A 20,321-nucleotide genomic window follows, 5' to 3' on the forward strand; every position below is an offset into this window, starting at 1 on the left:
TGTACCTGTGCAGCAGCGGCTGCCCCAGGCACCTTCTTCCCCAGGATGGACGCTGCTCCTGCCGCCAAGGTGCCAGTTTACCACAGGGAAAGCAGGACACCATCACGCTGGGACAGAGAGGAAAAAAGCAGAAGGAAGCAGGTTCAGGCCTGTGATCCACCATGAAGCCTTAGCCGGCCCATGCTGGCCTGACAGAAATGGCTGCTGCCCAGAACACCCCAACCAGGCCCAGGCCTCCCTCCCTGGGGTGCAGCACGGCCTGAGGTATCCCGAAGCCCCACGGTAAGTGGGATAGCGGGTTGAAGACATAAAATTGCTTCCAGCTTGGAAAGCGTAACCCTGAGGCAGCACCCAGCAGTGTGAGGGAGGGGTGGGTACCTCAGGGGCTGCGGCCATGGTGGGCAGACACGCACCCTGACAGAAGGCGGGCACGGGTCTCTACAGCCGTGGTGGAGGGGAAGGGGCACACCCACTCCGTGTGTGTCCCCCCCCCCCCCCCCCACACACACAGTGGGGGAACTTTGCCTGGGGTTAAAGCTGCTGGCAAGGCCCCTCCGAAAAGCAAAGCACAGAAAACCCGCCCGCCCCACTTTGTTTACGGGCCCCGCCCGCCCCGCTTTTGTCGGTGAGGGGGGCGGTGCCGCCCGCCCGCTGCGTCCCCGCGGAGCCCCGCCCACGCCTGTTGCAGCGGGCGGAAGTGGGCCCGGGTGGAGCCGTTTAGCAACGGGCGGGCTGAGTTGCCCGTATGTTAGGCGCCATCTTTGAGGCTGGCAGAGAGGAAGGCAACGGCCCGAGCGGCAGCCCCGGTGAACCGAGGCGACGCAGCGGCGGCAGCGGCGGTCCCCTGGGGTTCGGTAAAGTCCCAGCTCGCCGGTAACTAGAGCCGTTCGTAGACCGCAGGGGCTGGGGAATGGTCTCTCGCCAGGCCCGGGTCCCCTCGGTTCCCCTGAGGGGAAGCAGGCCGCATCCCCCGCGCCCGCCGGGGCGGGCGGCCCAGGCCGCGTCGCTGAGCCCTCCCCGCCGGGGTGGCCGTGGACGCTGGGGCGGGGAAGGCCGCCGGGGCCCCTGGGGCAGTGCGCACCCCCGGGGACGGGGGTGAGGGGTTCTCCTCGGTGCCCCTGGGCTTTAGAAAGCGGGATCTGCTTCCCCGTTGCCTGAGGTAGGCCCAAGGCAGGCCCGTCTCCCCCTGGGTACTGGGGGAGCTGCTTCCCCGTTGGCCGAGGTAGGCCCAAGGCCCCCCTCTCCCCCGGTTACAGGGCCGCGGCCCTGGTCTCTCCCGTTCTCTGCCCTTCTCGCGGCTGTTAGCCCTTCTACAGGGCCTGGCTGCGGCCGCCCCCCCCCCCCCCCCCGCCGCCTTCCAGTGGTCTCCTGCCGGCAGTGTACGTTATTTTCAGTCAGAACCTTGTACCTGCCTTTTGTAGCAATGCACGTAAGGGGCGGGCGTGCTGTAACGTAGTCGTCTGACAAATTGCTCCTCTGTCCCCCAAAGGAACTGCCTTCAGGATCTGACTAACTCTGGATGCACCCGGTTGTCACGGTTAATTTTTCTCCTTTAGGTTGTTTAAAACAATCCAATTGGGTGACGTTTGTTTTTGTTTCTTCAGAATTGGATCAAAGAGGTTTCTGTTTTCTTAATTTGATGTTTGTAATGAAAATGTAAAAGTGATTTTTGCTGTTGCAGGGATCAGTATGTGGAGCCTACAGAATGTTCCCAAAACTGGTGCTTTGGGGTGCACGCTGCACGCCAAGAGATTGAGCTCTGGGCCATACTTTCAAAATAAAAACACTGGGTTATTTGATTGTAAAAAAGGAGATCTGGGGATGGGGGATTCTGAAATGATATCAGGACTGCCACAGTGGCACATGGTTGAATTGGACACACATTAAAATGATCAGGCTGAACAGGTAGGCTGAAATTGCTGGATGACCATGTGTTTCAGGAAGAAAGCTAGTCTAGAGAAAACTTACTCTTGCTATCACTTCTCATCTAAAATGGCACCCTTCCAGATGGCTGCTTCCTGGGGAGACTTGACTCTTTTTGAGATTTAATAAAACATTTCAATGAGGAAGATGAATCGTCGCAGTAAATTGCTGCCAGGCCTTGCAACGTTGGTTTCAGAAGCAGAAAAAGGATGAGTGTCTTTTATTTTAAGTATGCTTGTCTCACCCAAGAGTAAGATGTAGCAGCTTTAGCAGTCCCCTTTGTTCGGAATCGATTCCTGATGCCCATTTGGACATCAGGGAGGAAAAGCTGGCAGACAGAGAGAACAATAAAGAAGAGCCACCCACTAAAAATACAGGAAAGAAGGGGTTATGCATTAAGAGAAAGCCACTACATTAAAAATAGGTGCTATCTAAAAATTTTTTAAGTTTTTGGGACCTGCGGGTACTGCTACACCTGCATGTGCTGCAGTTGTGCCTGTTGCCGCTGAGCAAGACGGAGAGAGCTTCCTTAGTGCAGACTGTTAAAGCATGCGCTGTTGGCTGGAAGAAGAGCAGAGACTTCCATTGTGTGGAACTTCAGATTGATGGTTCACCTGGTGTACCACATCCTGGGGGGAGGAAGGGGGGAACCTACTTGTGGCAATCCTGGTACTCTTCTGAGGACATGGAGTCCTTTGTAACGTCTCCAAGCAGAGTGTTGTGTACATTGGGCCATGGCCAACAGCCAGGGATCACAACTGTAAGTGCTGCAAGGGAGGGTGAATGTTCCTGGAACATGTCTGTGTCAGCCATCTCCCCAGACAGCGGTTTTAGCAGTGGGAGTTTGACGTATGTTCCCAGCTCTCATGTGTTGTACAGCTCTTGTCAGTAGTGATGGTGTGGCAGAGCCAGCGGGCTGTTTTTTTGGCTGGAAGAGGAGGAGTGGACTGCAAATGTGCCTGAGTAAAGGAGAGCTGTCAAACAGATTTGCCTTAGATGTGGGTTGTACTGGTGCAGCTGTTGCAAATGCAGCAATAGTGGATTTTGGAGAAGATAAAGGGATTTTTCTTCTCGAAAGTAATGCTGTCAAAATGCTGACTTGATGTCAGAAATTGGGAAAAACACATCTGTTGTATGGAACTTCTCAGCTGACCCTCAGTAATACCTGGCACACTCCTTGCAATGCTCAAAACGTGTGTCAGGCAGAGCAGGGCAGGGACTCACCTTGACACTTGCATGTTGCAGCAACACTTGCAGACCACTCACCCTGCGTGCTGGGCCAGGACCTAAATGTGATGGTACTGTTGGTAACCTGAAGCTCAGGAAGCACTTCTGGATTTTTCTGCTGTTCATGTGATGTATTGAGCTATTTCTTTTCAGCGGATAGGCTTAGAGCCCGTAGTGGTTCAATGTCTCCAGGCCTGGGTGTTCCTATTCCATCTTTGCTTACTGAGCAGGTGCTAGGTAGGAGAAAGGACATGAATCTTAACTATGGGACTCAGATGGTCAACTACATACTGCTATGAAGGAACTCGGAGGTGAGAATGCACTTAACAGATAAACAGAGCTATTACAAAATTAATGACTCTTTTTTTTTTCTTTTCAAAGCCAGCCTTTTGCAAGTTCACGCAGATTGTGACCCTAGGGAGTTTCAATCTATAACATGGCTGTACAGCATTGTAGAAGAAATATTTTTCATGGCTTTGGAGAAAGCACAACTCAAAAATACACATTTAACTGTTGATACAGGGATCCTGAACCAACCACAGACTGCTTTGACAGTGACGATCCACTCAATATCTTTTGATACATCTTCTGCACCAGCAGAAGTCCCCTTTTAGAAAACAGGCAGCTCCCTCCTGCTGGCTTTGCAAAACTTCTGCAGTAGGAAGTGTCCTACAAGAACCAAGTTACCATATTGATGTGTGGCTTTCCCTTAATCTGCTCACCCCTGGCTTTCCAGAGTGGCGTTGTACACACAGTGCTAGGTGCCAGCTGCCATGTTTTAGATATATTTTTAAATTAATTATTCAGGACTTTGAGCATAGGAGCATTGAGAACAGGTTAGCAGGTACTTGAGAGATTTCCTTGCTCATTCTGCTTAAGCCTCTCACATTCCTCGGGAACTGCAGCATTCAAACTATCTTTCACAGGATCACTTGAAGCAGGAAATAGCTCTTCAGTGAACCTCTCTACCTTTTATATGGTAAAGTGACTAAAACAGCAGAAGGTGGAGCAGTCTCCTCCTAGGAGGGGGAATGGCGCTAAGCTCGGCTCATTCTGGTGGTCCCAGCTGTCTGATGAGTGCAAGATTCTTGCCCTGCACGTGGAGGCCAGTGGGGAACTGCAGTTCTTAGTCAACTGCTGCCATTGGTCACGTCCTGGCTTTGCAGAGCACATGGAAAGACTTTCAAATCAAAGGTGTCCCTGCTGCTTTTGGACTGGGAGATGGGTGAAATATCTTAGACTTGAACTGATTTTCTACAGAGTGATGCGCTCGGATCTGAACGCTTTGTCTTGGCCACTTTACTAGATCCCTGCTGTAAAGGTTGCTTTGAGGAATTCCTTCTCCTGCATCTCGATTTGTCAAGCTAAAAACAAATCCGTACTGAAGCAGTGTCTGATCTCATGAGTGCTGCAGTTCAGGGTTATTCTTTTGACAGTTAGAGAAACACCAGGTCTATCAGCCCTTTCAGGAACAGGTTGATTTGCCCCTCATCTTAAGGAAGAATGTCTTAATTCAGGTCCTAAAGTGGCACGTCTTCAAATAGAACGGCTGCAGCCAGCAAGGGGCGGCTGTGCCTTATGGTTGTGGTAACTCCTAACCGACTCTGATAATGATGAAAGGTGACCCTGACTCAATGGCAGAGGAAGCTGAGACTATCATCTGCTTTAACATTTCCCTTCTTGGCTAGCAACCTTGCAGTCTTTACTCCAAGAGGGCCTTGAGTGCTATAACCCTGTCTCAGAACATCCCCCCAGTCCGTATTGAGACAATATTTAACAGCTGGAATTGACTAAAAAAAATGTTTAGAGTAGAAATTTTGACTGTCTTCTTCAGCTTTGGACAACATAGCTTTCCATTTTCATACAGAGAACCTTGTTCTTGTACTAGCAAGAGGTTCTGTGCTTCAGATTGGTGTGATGGCGTGGTTTGTGTACGCGTCATAATGCATTGTTCCATATGTAGCTGGTGGCGCCAAGTGCAAGCTAGCAGGTAAATCAGCACCAGCTGTTTTGCAGCTGGTGTAAGTTTAACTGCAGTCAGGGTTAGAACATGTAGTTCCTGGTGCTCTTCCTTCCTTGTCATCTTATTGGACTGTCTTAATAAGTAGGGGTGTTGATCTTTTAATATTTTTTTGTAAGAAATCAAAGGTGTAAAGTAGAGGAGCCAGGGAGATTGTCCAAGTGATATACTTTGTGCTGTATAACCAAAAATACCCATAGGTAGGTGGAATAATACTTCTGTCATACGTGCGTTGGGGTGCAAAAAATTTTGTTTCCTCCTTGCGCTTTGATACAGGACAAAGGCAGGTCAGCAAGCTGGAAAGTTAGACCAGGGAGTACGACTGTTTCTTCAGTACCAAGAAAGACAAGCTTGTAAAACAAAAGTAGATGGACTTTCATTGTACTATTTATCTTCCCTTAGCAAAGGTAAATTTTATGGCACTTGTGACATGTTTTTCCTGACCTCTAGCTACTGCATCTGTAATTGTTTATTATTTTTTTTACAAAATGAATTAAAAATCTCTTGATACAAAAAGTTTCTGGAGAAAAAAAAGGAGTGTTTCAAGTTCTCATCAACTTCCGTTAGAGACCTCCTGAGTGCACCAGAGTTACTCATTTTTGCTCAGTTTCAGGGGTTAGTTCCATTGACTTCTGTTTAGCACTCAGATAGCCATGTTAACTGATAGCAGTTTAGGGAAAAAAAAGAAAGGTTTTGAGTGAACCTGTTCTAAAATTAAAGGATTCTAATGGAGTTTAGAACTTTGAGGTTTTTGCAGAGTTCTTTTTGTTGGGTTTTTAAATTTGTTTTTAAGTTTTGCTTTTTTCCTGTTCCTTAAACAAAATCCTTTCAAATTCTGACCAGCTGTGGAAGTCTGCTCAGGAATATGAAGGCAACAAATGCTGCTGAGCTACCTGGGCATTCAAAAGAGCTACATCTGAGGGTTGTTGGTTTTTTTTCCCCTCCCAAGGTGGTAGATACAGTAATATTGCATTATACAGGTGTCTCTGACTTCCTAGGGAAAAGAAATGCCGCCTTCTAGACTGTATTCCTTCCAATTTTTATTTGAATGCCTCTGCTCAGCAAGGTAGCAGTCCTTCAGTTGCCAACTATTTAAGTGTTGGCTTGTGCAAACTGAAGAAATCACGCTTGAAATTCAATTTAAGAATCGATGGTATTGGTAACATGTTTGGAAAGATGTTTCTTGTCAAATTTCGATGTGATGGAGCACCAGTAATCTTTAGAATTAGATGCATAGGAAGTAGTATGACACAAAGCCTGCTTTTGAAGGTCAAAAGTGAATGGTCCCGTCAGTACTGAAGAAGGGAGGAAAACTGTGCACTTAACTACTGTTTTATTCCCTTTGTCAAGCAGTCTAAAAACAATAACTAATATGAGAACCCAACTTCTCCTCTCTTTATTTTAGATTTGGGAAAATTCCCTGCCAAAAAAAAATATCCTGGAAAATTCACTAGTGTTTGTGTGAGTAAAAGGTTCTAACCTTTTATTATTAATTTGTAAGAACTATTTCATTCAGTTTTGTCCAAAAGAGTCAGAAATACTTTGCACAGGAATGTGCAGCATTTTAATGAAAAGGGTCAGAATCACTTCAATTTGAACTTTATCTGGTCTGGTTGCAGATTTTATGGCATTTAGTATCTCTAAAAAATAAGAATCAAAATATCTGATTTTACATTACAAAAAAAAAAAAAAAACCAAAACAAACAACCTGCTTGTGGCTAAATAAATCAGTTTCAGCTCTGGTGGCACCAAAAAATCATCAGCTGTTGAATTGGACATAAGCCATCTTTTCAAACCTTCCGTGATCTTGCAGTGATGGATAATGATGGATATATGGGTTAGGGAACAGCGTATGATGGCAAACTTGCAGTATTTGTTCTGATGTAAAAAGAAAACAAATTATTTCCTAAAATCAAAGTAATGCAAAATTATCAGTATCATGCAGCCATGCCACTTGCAAAGTGAGCATTTCCCTGCCTCTTAAAGCTTGCTGTATCCTTGATCTGCTGTCTTCCTGCTGTTAATTGATTGCAACTCTACGTGTCTGGTCAGGGCTAAAAGTTGTTCTCGATACGGATGTCATACAACATATACTGTGCACGCTTGTGTGTATAGATATGTTTATACTGTATGCATGTACATATGTATGCATATTTGTGTGCTGGCCCCCAAATCACTCATGTTATAAAACATCAGCCTTGAAGGCATATTCATCAAAATATTATTGTAGATCTTTCATTTTTTCCAGTTCCCTCAAAATAAGAGACTTCTAGCAAATAGCCAAAAATTCTAATTTTTTACTATCACTCTTGCTGACTTTATTATCACTTACTCTTGGTGTGTGTGTATAAACACATATGTGTATATATATATACATATTTGTGTATTTATACACACAAGTATGTTTTTGCTGTACAGGTAATAAAGATGGGGGAAGGTTTTTGTGTTTTCTTAATAGGTGAAGAAAACTTGAAGACCAGAAATTGCATCTTACTGAATTTTAAATTTAAAAAAAAAAAAAAAAAAATTATAATTGCCCGGCTGTGGAAGATGGATCCTCATTTTTGCAGCCACTTTGAATCACAAGCTCATCTTTAAAAGCATTGGGTTTTTTTGTTGTTTTTTTGGCTTTTTGGTTTTTTTTTTTTTGAAGAGCTAACTACCCCTGGCTGTCTCCAGTATGACAGTATCCAAATGGACTTGCTTCCTCCATTAGTTGTAAGATGTTTAAAAGCACATCCTATGTTTGAATTGTGGATGAGAGGTTCCCTTGGCAATGTGAGGAGGAAAATTCTTTCTACCCCTTTATTATTAATTCACGGATTCAGTGTTGGTTCGGCCTACAGGAGAAGTTAACTGGAAGTCTTTGAAGATCAGTATCTTTGCTGAAGTTATCCAGGTACGTGAACTTGAAGATACATGGTGATTGGAAAATAATGTTTAATATGTCAACTGTGTTTTATAGAAATTATTAGTACCCACGGTTAGTCATCGGCTGGTAACTCAAATGTATAACCATTTTTTTAAGAAACGGCTCTCATCGGGTGTGCAGCCACATGCAGTGGTTTTTTCTGTGCTCCGAGGCGTATAACTACTACTAATGACACAGCAGAGAATGCTTGCTCACCAAACCCATGCAGTTTTTACAGAAGTTTGATTTAGGATTGGGATACTTACCGTGTACAGCTGATTTCAAGACATTGTCTCCTGCTCAAGAAACTCATTTGTTTAACAGAAAGATTTTTTAAATCTGTTTTTACATAAGTAAAAACGCTTATTACTTTATTATTTTTCACCTATTGATACCTTTCTTTAGGGTTACTTTTAAAAAGAAGATTTCACTGTTCAAGCCAGTAGAAGATTTTCAGGCCAAGAAAGAGTGAAACCAGCTCTTGCCAAAACTGGAGGAAGTCCCTGTTGAGTGAACCCTTAGAACCTGAACTCATTCTAAGAATTTGCCCATTATGTCTAACCAAGGAGATGACTGCTACTTCTATTTCTATTCCACATGTAACAAGGTATGTTCGGGTTTCTTTTGCTTTAGGGTTATTTTTACCTTTCTAGTTTTTATGAGGAGAGGGAAGAGTGGGAGGAGACATACAGATTTCTGTTAGCTTAATAAGTAAGATTCTGCTTCCAGTTCTAATAGCATGGACATTTTTTTAGGCTGTACTCTTTTATATTCCTTTTTGTTGATTTCCTGTTGGTTACAGGGAGACAGCTGTTCCTTCCGCCACTGTGAAGCTGCTCTGGGAAGTGAAACCGTCTGCACGCTCTGGCAGGAGGGTCGCTGTTTCAGGAATATCTGCAGATTCAGACACATGGAAATTGATGTGAGTGTTTGTGTAAAGATGCGTTCTCAAACTAAATCACAGAAAGCATTTTTCCTTGCTGTAGGTGGACTGAATGTGCTTTCCCTGATGGATTTACTTACTTTAATATGATACTGGTTTCTGTTACTAGGAGAGGGATGGGAGAAAGCTGGGGAAAGAAAAAATGATTTCTTAGGTATAGCTCAGCAAGAAATTCTTGTGTTAGGTGCTGACATTTATTTTCTTACAACCTCATTGATCAGACTGCTTGAATGTGCTGGGGCAGGGTGGCAGTGAACAGCCTGCACTAGCCTCCTAAAGGCTAGGCTTTATAATGGCCTGTCAGGTCTTTTCTGCCCTGGATTTCTTCAGATAATATTGTTCTGACCTCTTGGGGTCGTAGAAGGTGGGAAGAGAAAAGATGTGAGGGAATTAGGCTCTGAAAGAAATTCCCATAGATTTAACCTAGGCAATTTAAGGCATTTTTTCCCTCTGAATAATCCTGGTATTTTGCACGTTGTATTAGTTTAACCCACCCTGAATTGACATGTTAGAGTGCTTGTCTTCTCAGACTGAACGATGGGCAGGCTAGATAATACGTGGTTGTTACAGCTTACACAAACTTTGTGTGTACGCCCTGAAATAATTTGAGTGATAAATAGACCTTTGGAACAGTGTTGCAGCACTGCGCTGCGATGGTCCTGTCTCTGGCATGATGTGAAACTGTCTCTTTGCCAATCTTAAGTGAGTGTTACCGTGAGCTTTTCTTTCTTTCCGTCTTCAGAAAAAACGGAGTGAGATTCCTTGCTACTGGGAGAATCAACCAGTAGGCTGTCAAAAAGCCAACTGTGCTTTTCATCACGCAAAAGGACGTTATGTTGAGGGACTCTTCTTACCACCAAGCAAAAGTGAGTTTCTTGGGTCCTTTTTCTTTAAGTATTAAATAACTAATTTTGAATATTGCCTAGGAGTGCATACAGTACCGTAGAAGACATCGAGTAACTGCTCATTTATAAGTGCAGGGAGAAGTCTGCAGTTGGAAGCTGTTAGCTAAACGGAATGTAATTCTGGTGTTTAATTTTTTCTTTTGTGCTTGGCTTCTCTGTGCTTTGTGTGATCTTTGCCTTTCAGGTTGCTTTCTCCTCTTTTAATCCTTTCTGGGTGTAAGGTAATGAGTTTTTTGTGTGAAGGGAAGCCATTGTTTACAGTGTAACCAGAGATGAAGAAGAAACAACTTTAAATTCAGTATCCAAGTGGGTTATCTGCCTTATCTACCATATCTACACAGTGAGTGCGGCGTTGGGGTCAAAGTGTTAAATGGCCAAATTACAGATGGTCCTCCTCTTCCTCTAGCTACACTTCCAAGTCCACCTGAGTCTGCAGAAGACGATGTAAAAATGGCTCAGATATCACTGCAGCAAAACAAACTTTCTGTCCAGTCAAATCCCTGTCCACAACTGAGGGGGGTGATGAAAGTGGAAAACTCTGAAAATGTCCCAAGTCCTACACATCCTCCAGTTGTAATCAATGCTGCAGATGATGATGAAGATGATGATGGTGAGCGTTTTTTACTTACTGAAGGCATTTCTACTCTGAATGTATATATAAATCACAAAATAGTTGAATTGTGTAGTGTTTAAAGCAGGGGTCCTCAAACTTTTTAAACAGGGGTCCAGCGCGCGGATGAAGTGGCAGGCAGTCATCTGCGGCTGCTTGGTTCCTCCCCCAACCCCCCCCCCCAGCCCCAACCCCCGGCGGGGGGTGGGTGGGGGGGTGGGGTCTGTAAATACCGGAGGGCGGATTGAGGACCCTGGGGGGCCATATCTGGCCTACGGGCCGTAGTTTGAGGACCCCTGGTTTAAAGCTACAGGCAAGACTTTGGAGTCCTAAAAGTTCGGGTTTTTCCCAGTGTAGCTCTTCTATTGCATGAGTTTGTCAAGTCAATATAGCTGTTTAAAAAAAAAAAAAAATCCTTCTATAAACAGTTGTTTGTGTTTGTAGCTAAGAATACGAACAGAACCTGAACCATGGACTGCAATGTCATTGTATGAGCTATGTAAACATGAAAAATCTTGTTTAATCCCTGCTCTGTAACTGAACAGGTTTATTTTTGCCTTTTAGACCAGCTTTCTGAAGAAGGAGATGAAACTAAAACACCCGTCCAGCAACCAGCGACAGAAGCCCATAATGGATTGAGGATAATTTCCACTAGGAAATCCAATGCTAATACAAAGCAAGGTAGTCTTTAACTGCTGTAGTAGGATGGATTGGAAGGAGAATTTGATAATTAACTCAAAAGCAATGTGTTCCGAAAATATGGTAGAACATAGGGGAGCTGGATGGAGTCAGTTATTTCCATGAGCTTGTTCTTATCTAAACATGTTGTATGTCCCTTGGCTCAGACAGATAAACTCCTTGTTTACTTCTGTAGAGCGAAACAGAGCTGCAGAGTGGAGTTTAAATGCCTGCAGTTGTGTCCTCTGAAAAGTTGTGGAAAGCCATGTCTAACGATAGAGCAATCTAATATCATGTAGATGGATTAAAAATACTTAAAACTATAGGTTTTACCCTGCAGGATGGGAGGAGGGGCAAAGAAAGGTCCCAGCTGCTTACTAAAATACCCCCGTTCTATGGCTTTTTTACTTGTTGGGAGTGTTGACGGGGTTCATTTGAAATACTTCAGAAAGGTTGAGCTGTAAGAAGCTTGGTGATCTGTGCTCTTCAACATGTGCCTTTTAAGTCTCACTTTAACCGTTTTGTGTTTTCAGATGTCAACTTAAATTTTGGAATAAAAACACTGGAAGAAATCAAATTGAAGAAACTAAAGGAAAAAACAAAAAAACAAGGTGGTGAGTTAATATCCCCTGTTATCCCTCTGCCTTCTGTTCATGTGGTTTTTGTTTTTTTGTTTTTAATCCTTCTGACAGAACCTGGCCAGCTGTCTGTGTATGGGCAAATACAGTTAATTTGCCAAAAAAAAAGGGGGGGGGGGGGAACTTTTTTGCACTGTAGTGTTCAGGATGGGAGATTTCCATGTTTAGCTGGGGATCTTGAGCTACTTTGGCGTGCAATCTGTTTTGTTAAACTCGAACAGCTGGTATTCCAGACAGGAATTCCAAGGGCAAATCAGAGGGAAATTGCTCAGCGCTTTTTTTTTTTTTTTTTTTTTTTTTTTTACATGCACTGGTCATTATGTGTTTGACAGTAATGAATAACTATGGTTTTTGTCTTCATGATAGTTCTTGTGTTCTGTTTTGTTGGGGTTTTTTTCCTAAACGTCCTTATGTTTTGCTTGCTATGATCAGAGGGTCCTTCAGGAGTTTCTGTTCATCCACTCCAATCTCTGACTGTTCCTGTGCCAGAAAAGGAAAATGAACGGACAGTAGTGAGAACTGTGACTCTGTCTACAAAGCAAGGTAACAGTGAATACTGTTGTTTTATGGTTTCATGGCTTCTAAACCAAAAGGTTAGGTGATAATTAAGGTAATTCAGACACGTTAATCTGCTGGGTGCTGCCTTTTCTTATTAAAACTGTGCTTTTATGTTTAAAGGCCCTGGTTGTATTGGAGAGACTTGGCATTTGTTGTATTGCAATAAAAGATCAAGAAGTGCTTTTTTTAATCAGCTTGACGTTAAGCCATAGCTAATCATACATTATCACCATCCCACAGAGTCTCAAACATGCTTCATTTGACTTCTGTGATTCCTGACGTTGAGTGAGATTTGTGAATGAGCTAATGTGTTGACGGCATGTGACAATGTCAGTGCTTGGGTTAAGTGCATTAGCAGCAGAGGGAGATGCTGATGTCAAAACAAGTGTCAGTACACAATAAGGGGATAACGAGAGTAATGAAAGGGAAGACCTACAGAAGATGGCATGACACAAGTAGTGCACCTTGGAAGCATTGAAGAGGCTGGCAGTGGCAGCTGCAAACAGTAGTGTGATATGAGTCTGTATAAATGATTGTGTCTAGATCTGCACAATTCCTTTTAAATGCAAGAAATGCGTGGGACTACTTGTAGTTGCTTGTTTATGTGGTTTGGATACCAAAAGAGTGTCTTTTTACTGGGACGTGAGCTAGAAGACAATGTTTTTACTGGCTGCTGGTTTCTGTGCATTAAAGAGATGATGATTTGTTTTAGGGGAGGAGCCTGTGATTCGACTGAACCTTGCTGACAGACTGGGAAAACCGAAAACATCTGTAGGTAAGAGTTTTTTGTGAGCTGTTTGTTTGGGTGCCCTCATCTAAACATGACTATATTTAAGGGCATTTTTCTGTATGTGGGAGGGAAGTTTTGGTGGAGATCTGTATTGGCTGCAGAAATGGCAAATTTTATTACCAAGCGAAAGACAAATACAAGAAAGTATACCTGGAAGGATTGAAGTCTGTGGCTGACTGTTCTAAAAGCCTCCTCCAGAGGTATGTTCTTACAGTATTTCTTGTTTCTCTCTTTCCAAAGGTGGTAAAAGTGTCCTTCCACTAAGGCGCAACCTTGCTGAAAGGCTGGGGAAGAAGATGGAGATTCTGGAGAATGCTGACAAAGCACCAAAGAGAGGTACAGCTACTAAACAGACCTCTGGATTGAATGCACAGATTTTCTGTTTGTCCTTTCTTTTAATGGAACTTTTGCATCTTGGTTGAGGGCTCAGGGTAACTTGAAATCTCGGTGAAGTGATCTCCTGCCTCGTATCAAGATGTGAACACAAAATTGAGATTTGTGCAGTCTCCCTAACTTTTACCGTTCTGTCTTGTAGTTCAAGTCCCCAAGTCTCTGAAGGAGAGGCTAGGATTACCCTCTGAACAGACCAGTACTGAGACAGGTAATAACTGGCTATTAAATATGCCTTCCCCTTTTTTTTCTTTTCATGAAATTCCATACAGCCCTACAAGTTAATTTAAAAAACCTGCCTGATTTCTTTTGCTCAAGTACTGAAGCTGTCCTGATGGCTGCTGTCAGAGATCTGACTCTGGGAGGGGGGGGGGGGGTGTTTCCACTTGTGCCTTGTCAAGGTTTCATGCTCCTGCTGTGAACAATCAGAAGCTGCAGTACACTTACACGTAGGTAGAATAGAACCACTACCAGGAGCAGGAGTTTGAGATGCTAACAGAGAGGCACAGTCTGAGAAAGAAACAAAATGGGCTAATGTTTTTTTTGTGTTGCAGCTCTCTGGAGAGCACTCATTTTCAAAAGACAAGTGGCTCAAAGGAGGAGAATATTAATGCAGTTATATTGTCCTAAGATGCATTATTAGGAACGGTCAAACCTAGTTTTCCTTAGTACTGTGACAAATTCGGGAGACTTTAAATGTTGTTGGACTCTGTTTAAATGTTGGTGCTTATCTGTTTTTTTCTGATGATGACAGAGAAGGCTGCTAAGCCAGCAGGAAAGATCCATGTGAAAACACTGGAGGAAATTCGTCTTGAGAGAGCTAATCAGAGACGAGGAGAGCCTCAAGCTAAACCCCAGACCGAAGGATGTGGTAAAACAGAAGATCCCAGCTTGGGGGCAAGACCTCCTGCAGTTCGCATCAAAGCTTTCTCAGGAGCCCCGGTTGAAAAAAAACGCAAGCGAATGGAAGACGAGAAGCAAAAACCAGAAGAGTTGCCTACCAAGGTGAAAGTTGAGAGTGAGCCCAAGAAGCAGAGCACACTTGCTCCGCCTGTGCCCAGCAAAGTGCAGCTGGCAGAGTCTGCAGGTAAAGCCAAGCCAGCAGGAGAAGTGCGTATTAAAACCTTGGAAGAAATCAAGCAGGAGAAAGCTCTGCGAATGCAGCAGAGTGGAGAAAATGTGCCAGCTCCACCAGCCCAACCCGAACCTGCCCCGACAGGGAGGAGATTGTTACGGATCACAAAGCTAATAGGTAATAAGATGATTTGGTACCTGCCCTGGTGAAGTGCTTCCTCTGTCAAGCAAATTCAGTTTGCTCAGGATTTGCTTTGCTTTTTCCTTCAGTCTGTACTAGAGGATGAAAGAGTTTTAAGGCTGCAAGGTACAAGACAGTGCTGAAATACGCAACCATATTATTTTCCATGCATTACACTATAGTTTTCTGTATTTCCCACTGGAAATTTCATTCATTGAGGAACTTTGTAATCTAATTTCTCTTCTGTTTTTTTCTGCCATCTGTTTGTGATATGGAATCTTGCCTGTGCTGAATCCAAGTTTACCTCCTCTCTGGCATATGTGGTGTTTAACTTGGCTATTGAGGTATATGTGTTTGCGAAGCTTGGATCAACTTCTGAATGTGAGGGCCAGTTTTTGTCAAAAATGACAGAGCATCAAAGATCTCATCATTAAGATCATATAAGCCACGTAAAAAGAGTGAGTGTGATTGAGGGAAGGATGGCTCAAATACTGTGGATTGCTTACTGTAGCCTTTCCCTCTGTCCTTTTACTAGACATGAGGAAATAAACACACCAAGGAAACAGAGGTAACCAGATTTCTTTACTTCTGCTGTTGACAGATTTATTAATTTTTTTTGCTTGTTTTAAAGGACCTGGAAGGGAAGAAAAGAAGATAGTGGAATTGAATAAGCTTTCTCCTAAAGCAGTCTCTGCACCTGCAGAGGTGAGTCCTTTGTAAAGACAGATATATTCATAAAATTTCTGATAAATTTTCTCACTTTTTGTGTAACTCACTGCTTGCTGCCAGTTTGAGTGTGCTCCTACCTTTTGGTGTTTGGTAAGTGCTTCAGTAAAGTCCTAAGTCCTGTCACTTTCAATAACATTTCCAGACAGTACTGTAATCCTCAAGCACTGAATTAATCTGATTATACCTGATAATGAATAAACCCCCCTATTAGCACCAGATAAAATCTGTGAGGTTAATGTGGAGGGAATGTTTTTCTTGTCAGTGACTTTATCTGTCAGACTTGAAGAATATCTTAAAATCTTGAGGTGTTTCAACAGAGAAGGCTAAAGCTTTTTATGAGAGGGAATCAGACTTACAGTGAATGCTGTATTGGGGAGCTTGTATGACTGGTGCCTAAAAAGAATGCAATAGGTTACAGCTAGAGTCTTCTGCTCTATTAAAGAAGCTTGCTGTGTTGGGAATTGCAGGCTTTTGAAACAGTATTTCCATAGTAAAGCATGGATCTTGTTACAGGTAATGTTTTATGGAAAAAATGTCAGATCTGAATGGTATTAACATGCTCTGTTCCACGTGGAGCCATTTTGGAGGCGTTGCCACTCAGATTTTCTTAACAAAATCTCCATAGATTTTTGTGCTATTAGTCCTCTTTTTGTTTTTTTCTAGCCCTCTGATCAGAGTGCACCTAATGCTAAAGTTCAAGTGAAGAGCCTTGAAGAGATTATGAAGGAAAAGCGGCAACTGAAACGATGCCAAGAAGAGAAACTTCAGAAGGAAGCAGCTGCTGTGCCATCTCCTGTTGAAAAAGCAGTGAAGGATAAAACTCCAGCATCAGGGAATCCTGAATCCACCGTGGTTTCAGGGCCATGTTCCCAATTCATGAAGAGGGCGTTGGTGAAACCTCCAGAACATGGCGTTCAAAGCCCAGGAAAGGATGCTGCTGTACCCCCAGGGAAACAGGCAGCTCAACTTCCAGAACGGAAAGCTAAAAGTAAGCGTTGGCTGTATGTTAAAGAGTTACTTTAGGTCGTGTTTTGAAAGAAAGGCAGATCATGACAATTTTCATGTTGTAACTGGCTCCTTTTTGTAACTTCTTTGCTCCTTTTATGGCTTGTTGGTAAACAGTGTTTACTATGTGGAAAATAACTGCTGTGAATCTGGGAAATTGGAGTGTAGTTGTTATGGCCAACTATATTTAACTAGAAGGATCATGGGACTGTTAAAGAGAAGCTGTTTGGGTTTTTTTGTTCCTGAGGCAGAACAACTCTCTTTCTCTTACTCTAGCCAAACCTAAGGCGTGCCTGAAGCCTTCTGATGGGAAAGCCACCTGCCTGACAAAACAGACACTGAAACGTAAAGCAGCTGAGAATCATCCCTCTGCTGTGGCGGCAGTGAAGCCACTGAGTACCACTGGTGGTGACACGCAGGAGCTTCCAGCTAAAAAAGCAGCTGTGGTAAGGACGGTAACAGTGGCTGAGGCAGTAGTGGGTCCCTAGTAAAATTTATGCCCAAGTTTTACCCTCCTCTTGGAGAAAAGATGGAAAGCTGAAATACTTGGCGCGTCTCTGTTCTCTTTTAAATCCAGAAGTGGTCTACAGGATGGCTGTAGTACCCTTCTGCTTTTTATTAGATGAATGGCAGCATTTACATAATACTCTGCTATGATTTCTCTGTGCTATGAAGGATTTTGTCCATTAACGCTGTGTTCTTACAAAAGACACAAGGTCATTAGTAAACTTCAAGCAAAGTTTTCTTCAGGAGTGCCCTGGTTCTGTATTTTGGTTAAGGTTCAGCTATGCCAGGGGAGAAGCAGCAGAGGAAGGATTTACTAAGTCTTTTACCTGCGTATCATGAAAACTGTCTTGTTTCTTCCTAGGCTGTTGTTCCTGCTTTGCCAGAAGACAGCCTGGTCTCCGTACCTGGGAGAGAAAAACCCAAAACTAGGTAACAGGCACAACTTGTTCTTTTTCTTGATCAGTGTGTCTTTCATGTGAAACATAAGGGGGTTTTGCATGTGGAAAAATTAAGAGGTTTGAGATAATTAATGTCAAATTCAACAGAGGAACAATTAATCAGGAATAATTTTCTAGCAGCTAGCAGGAACGCTTATTTAGATTTTTTTTTTTCTTGAAATGCTGCAAGTTGGCACAGCTTTTCAGTGACTTTTTGGGTTTTCTGAATGCCTGTAGAGTTTGACTGCTTAATCTTTTTACAGTCAAATTAGTAAAAGTGGCAGAGTGTCTCTGATCACAAAAATGGAACTGTCTTGGCCAGACCCAGGCTGCTCTGTCTTCACGGATAAATCTCCAAACTGAAAAATGTACCTGCTGATACATTGGACTCTTATCAGTACTGCCCCAGGTTAATTGAATAACAATCCCAGTGTAAGGTTGAGGTGTCAGAGGGATTAACTACAGCTTTAAGCGCTGGTTTGCAGAAAACATCTCTCTGGTTAAGGAATGTCATTCACTGATTTGCTCTTTCTTGTTCTTCCAAGTCCTGAACTGCATATTGGAAGCCAAGCAGACTTCATGGCACAGTCCGAGGTCTCAAGCTCAACTTCAACTTCTTCACAAGTACCGGTGAAAACACGCCGGCTGAGCTCCACAGGGGCTGGGAAAGCACCCTTATCCGTAGAAGATGACTTCGAGAAACTTATTTGGGAAATCTCAGGAGGCAAACTGGAAGCAGAAATTGACCTGGACCCGGGGAAGGATGAGGATGACCTCCTCCTGGAACTCTCTGAAATGATTGACAGCTGAACTGCATATTCTTAAGGCTTAAAAAAAAAAAAAAAATTAAAACTTTATATTTTATTGGATACCCAGAGGTGATCCTTTTTCTAGCTAAGGCTTTGCAATGAGTCTTAAAGCACAGTTGAACTGGTAGAAATTGGCAGTATCTGCACTCCTTTGTCCTAAATTTCCCTGCTGGTCAGAGTCAAGGTCCTGTGCATCCATTCTGTAACTATCGGTGGTTACCTTTGACATTAAGAGGACAAAGCACTTGTTTATTTTGGGACAGAGAGATGCCCATCTGCAGACTGTGGTGGTCATGAACTGATGTACTGATTCAGTGATGCTCCAAAGGCTTAAAGCTTCCTTCCTTCCTCTCCCACCCTTGGCAAAACACCGTTCAGCGCATTTCCAAGCTTTTTCTGACTTCTTGGACAGTTGATATCTAAAGCCTGGAGTTACTATGTCAACTCTTGAGTTTTATTTATGTATGTTATCATTTTGACTTTAATCTTTTAGTGTAACTTAATTAAATGTTGGGGTGGGAGGGAGCAGAATAGTTAATATTTTGGACCAAATGTGCTGCCAGGGGTGGTGGTTGGGGTCAGTCCATCCAGCCTCACTTGGAATTATCAGGGATGATACAATATCAGTGTGGAAAAGCAGCATCTCTGCAGTACAGCTAGAATACCCCCCTCTGATTTTGTTGTACTGTACCAAAGCTTGGGGAGGTTTGGTGCTTTTTGCTGATGCGAACAGGATTCTGGGGTGGATAGCTGGGATTCCTCTCGCAGTCTGCAGTAAATTGGCAAACTAAGAATTGGTTAACTAAGAATTGGTTTAAGTGCCTCTTGGTTCCAAGAATTGCTCTGCTGAGCTGCTGGCTCGTCTTCTGTCGGGAAGCGGTGGCTGCTCGGACTCGTGCTCAAACACCGTCGGCTTCGTCTCGCCTCCTGCCCGCTGTGCCGTGCCACCGCTGGCACCGACCCAAGGGGGAGCGTGTGCCTGGGCTGGAGATCTTGGAACCTGGTACTGCTGCAGGACCAACCATGCTCTTTTCGGGCATGCCCCAGGGATCCTCCCTTCAGTCTCCCTGGCACCCCCACCCCACCACCGAGGCTTGAGCTCCGTGTATGAGTACATGCTGGAGGCTGCTGCTCTGCCACAGGTTCTACATGCAGTCTGAATTTGGGACCCTGAAGAAAATAGCTGAGGCTGAGGTGTATTGTGTACCCTGCCACCAGTTTTCCCTAGCAGGCATATTTTGAATTGTTTTCTTGAATTCTTTGGAGAACTTTAGTCTCTTCTTACTATGATTTGTGAAGCCGTAGGGGCCCTCAGGCATTTGCTGCTGGCAGAGGAAAAAAAAGAGTTGTTTTGAGTTGATTGTAAATACTTTCTCTTTGGAAGAAAACACTTATGTGCTTTGATAATCCACTGTGATGTCTTAGTTCCTAGAGGAAAGGTTTGAAACCAAAATTTAGGAAACTGCTGTTCTGGCTCCAGAAGGGTCACCTGGCTCCAAGCTGCCGATCCTTTATCCTGCTGAAGGACTTTCTCACGGTGAGACGTTGCCAGCGGTGACTGGGGGAGAGAGGAAGAGTGTGCCCGAGCCTGGCGAGGAAGGCTTCCCCCCTTGGCTTCCCTCCTCTTGCTCTGTTGTCAGCCTTTGCTGCTCCCTCTGCCGGGGTGAGATTTGGTGTATGCCATGGTTTCTGTAAATATTTTATTCTTCCATTTTATATTTGTATTCTATTTAAGGTATTGTATTAAACATAGTCTGGCCTCCTCTGCCTTTACCGGTAGTTGAACTATTCCACGCAACAGCGGTTAGCACTGTTTTTAAATAAATATGGTACAGGAAAGGTGTGGGTGTGTAGTCTATTGGGGGGGTGAGGGGACACCCCTCCTGCTGGCCCCTGGCTCCTGTTTGCCCTCTCCCCTCCTCTGCTTGCCTCCCCACCTCCTCCTCCTCTCGTCTCCTCTGCTTGCCCCCTCACCCCATCCTGCTG

General features: G+C 43.9%; 1 protein-coding gene across 9 annotated transcripts; it reads left to right on the forward strand.

Annotated features, from left to right (window-relative positions):
- The first annotated feature begins 724 nt into the window (after nt 1–724).
- ZC3H11A (zinc finger CCCH-type containing 11A) lies at nt 725–20,174 on the forward strand. 9 transcript variants are annotated; one of them, XM_055727958.1, is made up of 19 exons: nt 728–873; nt 6,576–6,631; nt 8,017–8,069; nt 8,487–8,688; nt 8,884–9,003; nt 9,767–9,890; nt 10,336–10,539; nt 11,104–11,220; nt 11,751–11,831; nt 12,288–12,398; nt 13,126–13,188; nt 13,444–13,539; nt 13,739–13,804; nt 14,348–14,845; nt 15,480–15,553; nt 16,241–16,565; nt 16,859–17,028; nt 17,451–17,518; nt 18,072–20,174. In XM_055727958.1, exons 4-19 carry the CDS (start codon nt 8,635–8,637, stop codon nt 18,334–18,336), a joined length of 2,436 nt encoding a protein of 811 aa, XP_055583933.1. In that variant the 5' UTR covers nt 728–873; nt 6,576–6,631; nt 8,017–8,069; nt 8,487–8,634; the 3' UTR covers nt 18,337–20,174. The 9 variants fall into 9 exon arrangements, with proteins under 9 accessions (XP_055583930.1, XP_055583933.1, XP_055583931.1 ...); XM_027816393.2 differs by having other exon boundaries at nt 730–5,577; XM_055727955.1 differs by having other exon boundaries at nt 725–873; nt 5,447–8,069.
- The last annotated feature ends 147 nt before the right edge of the window (nt 20,175–20,321 follow it).

The sequence above is a fragment of the Falco cherrug genome, chromosome 16, assembly GCF_023634085.1.
Source record: "Falco cherrug isolate bFalChe1 chromosome 16, bFalChe1.pri, whole genome shotgun sequence".
In the NCBI taxonomy this organism is placed as follows: Eukaryota; Metazoa; Chordata; class Aves; order Falconiformes; family Falconidae; genus Falco; species Falco cherrug.